We start from the raw sequence: 2579 nt of genomic DNA, 5'->3' as shown, positions 1-2579 counted from the left end.
AAATAAAGAGGAGGAGAAAGCACACACAAATATTACATATGGAATAGGATCATAAATGCTTATAATTCCTAAACCCAATAAAATGGTTAAAGCACAATATTCATGTAGGAATATGTTAAGTATAAGTTAAAGTTTAAAGAAATAGCCTTTGAAAGCCTTGCATGCCAGCCTTAAGTGTGTGGTTTTATCCCACAGATTAAATGAACTAAAGGATTTTAATCATAGGAGTGACATGATGACATCTGCATCTTTGATGCATTTTAGAACAGTTGACTTTAGTACAGAGAGTGGATTGGAAGGATTCGTGGCAAAAGCAGAAAGATCTAAGGGAACAATCCAGTTGGGAGATGTTGGGGGTGTGTCCTAGCCGGGGACATTGGGGGGTTGAGAGAAAGGAGAGAATACAAGAAGGGTTAAAATGCAGTCAAGGCACTGGAGAACAGGTAAAAGGGAAGAGAGACAGAAGAGGTAACGGTAATTTCAGGTTCGTATGTTGATTTGGAGAGGTCGACAGTGATGCAGTTCACACAGACATGGCCAGGGAGGTGGGGCGGATTTGTGAAGAAAAGGTTAGTTTCATCTCGAATATGCTGAGTGGGGTACAAATATTTAGGAAGCACACAGAAGAGAGGATTTGTGTTTCAGAAAGACATTTGACTCCAAAACCTATTTGGAAGAAAGTAAAGTATTTCTAAGACTTAAACCCATGTGAAAGGATAAACACAATCAGAGATAATGTATAGAACCAGGAAGAGAGGAAGGAACGGGACCTTAGACTGGACAGCATGTAAGGAATAGGTCGATGGGAAGGTGGCGGGACTAGGAGACAGGAGAAAATACAGCAGAGCACTATGCCATGGGGACTGGGGGAGACTACTTTAAAAAAATGACAGACTGATTTAGAGTGTTCGGTAATGCCAGGAGGTAGCAAAGAGAAGCCTTGCAAGCAGACAGTTCCAAACTAGAAGATATTCAGTGTTTGAGTTTCAGCACTTCTCTGAAAGCAGCATATACTTACTCTTATCTCCAAATGAAACTAGACTTCCCTCAATTCAGACATGTCGATTATGTCTTAAAAAATTATCTCAAGAAAAGAGATTTTTCTTCCTCGTACCTAATTTTATTCCCTTGTGCTGCAGTTTAAGCTTCTTTCTTCTCCTCATGATGATGGTAGCCAGATCTGGACCAAGTGATACCCCATCAAGAATGAAGAAATCGTGATTTTGGTTTCTTCAGCTTCTTCCCTTTCCAAGACATTGATAATGGCCCTGAGTAATTCCAGCTGGGGGCTGATCCGGCCGTCTTTTTTCCTGATGGGCATCCCGGGTTTAGAGGCAAGCCAGCACTGGATAGCATTGCCACTCTGTGTCCTTTATCTCCTTGCCCTAGGGGGCAATGTCACCATCCTTGTCGCCATCTGGACTGACCCGTCCTTGCACCAGCCCATGTACCTCTTTCTGGCCATGCTCTCTGGCATTGACCTGGTCCTGGCCTCCTCCACTGCACCCAAAACCCTCGCAGTGCTCCTGGTTCACGCCCATGAGATTGGGTACACTGTCTGCCTGACCCAGATGTTCTTCATCCATGCGTTCTCCTCCATGGAGTCAGGCGTACTCGTGGCCATGGCTCTGGACCGTTACGTTGCCATTTGCCACCCTCTGCACCACTCCACCATCCTGCGTGCAGGGATCGTAGGGCGCATGGGGGTGGCAGTGCTGGTGCGGGGGCTCCTCCTCCTCCTCCCCTTCCCCATCTTGCTGCAGAGACTTGTCTTCTGTCAGTCCACCATCATAGGCCATGCCTACTGTGAACACATGGCCGTGGTCAAGCTTGCCTGTTCAGAAACCACAGTGAACCGAGCTTATGGGTTGGCAGTGGCCCTGCTTGTGGTTGGTCTAGATGTCCTGGCCATTGGTATTTCCTATGCCCTCATCCTCCAGGCAGTGCTGAAGGTCCCAGGGGGTGAGGCCCGACTTAAAGCTTTTAGCACGTGTGGGTCTCATATTTGTGTCATCCTGGTTTTCTATGTTCCTGGCATATTCTCCTTCCTCACGCACCGCTTTGGCCACCAGGTGCCCCATCACGTCCATGTTCTTCTGGCTACACTCTACCTCCTCGTGCCACCTGCACTTAATCCTCTTGTCTACGGGGTGAAGACTCAGCAGATCCGCCAGCGAGTCCGCAGGGTGTTCTACATAAAAGGGTAGATCTGAACACATCCCAAGCATTTTCTTCAGAGGCTCCCGCCAAAGGCACTGCCAGGAGCCTGTGGCTGGTCTTGGCCATGTGGATGGAGGCCCTCGCAGAGTGAGGGCCTGGTGGTCTCACAGCAAAGAGCATCATGAGCACTTGGCTCCACAATGGGTTGGGATGTGTCTGGATAACCTGACTTGTGAATATTTCCCTGATTCTTTCATTTGCTCCTGATCCCAGCATTTTCCTACTCCATGTGATGGAGAGACTGGGTATTGGAGAAAGATGATAACCTTGAATATGTCCTTTTTTTTCTGTCTTCATCCAACAACTGACCTTTCAACATCGTCTGAAGTGGGAATGGAAAATCCTAACTTTTGCCAGAT

At 47.2% G+C, this 2579-nt stretch overlaps 1 protein-coding gene across 1 annotated transcript; it reads left to right on the top strand.

The window, feature by feature from the left end:
- LOC110255223 (olfactory receptor 52L1-like) lies at positions 534 to 2207 on the top strand. The gene is made up of 2 exons (XM_005667076.3): positions 534 to 569; positions 1206 to 2207. The coding sequence occupies exons 1-2, from the start codon at positions 534 to 536 to the stop codon at positions 2205 to 2207; spliced, it is 1038 nt and encodes a 345-aa protein (XP_005667133.3).

This window comes from Sus scrofa, chromosome 9 (assembly GCF_000003025.6).
Source record: "Sus scrofa isolate TJ Tabasco breed Duroc chromosome 9, Sscrofa11.1, whole genome shotgun sequence".
NCBI lineage: Eukaryota > Metazoa > Chordata > Mammalia > Artiodactyla > Suidae > Sus > Sus scrofa.
Note: the sequence above shows the minus strand (reverse complement) of the source record. Positions and strands in the feature narration are given on the sequence as shown.

Excerpts from the sequence above, each read along its gene's own strand:
- LOC110255223 (XM_005667076.3), top strand. The coding sequence starts at position 534 with ATGGCCAGGGAGGTGGGGCGGATTTGTGAAGAAAAG. Across the intron at positions 570-1,205 it reads GGCGGATTTGTGAAGAAAAG|AATGAAGAAATCGTGATTTT; the intron begins GTTAGTTTCATC and ends TACCCCATCAAG.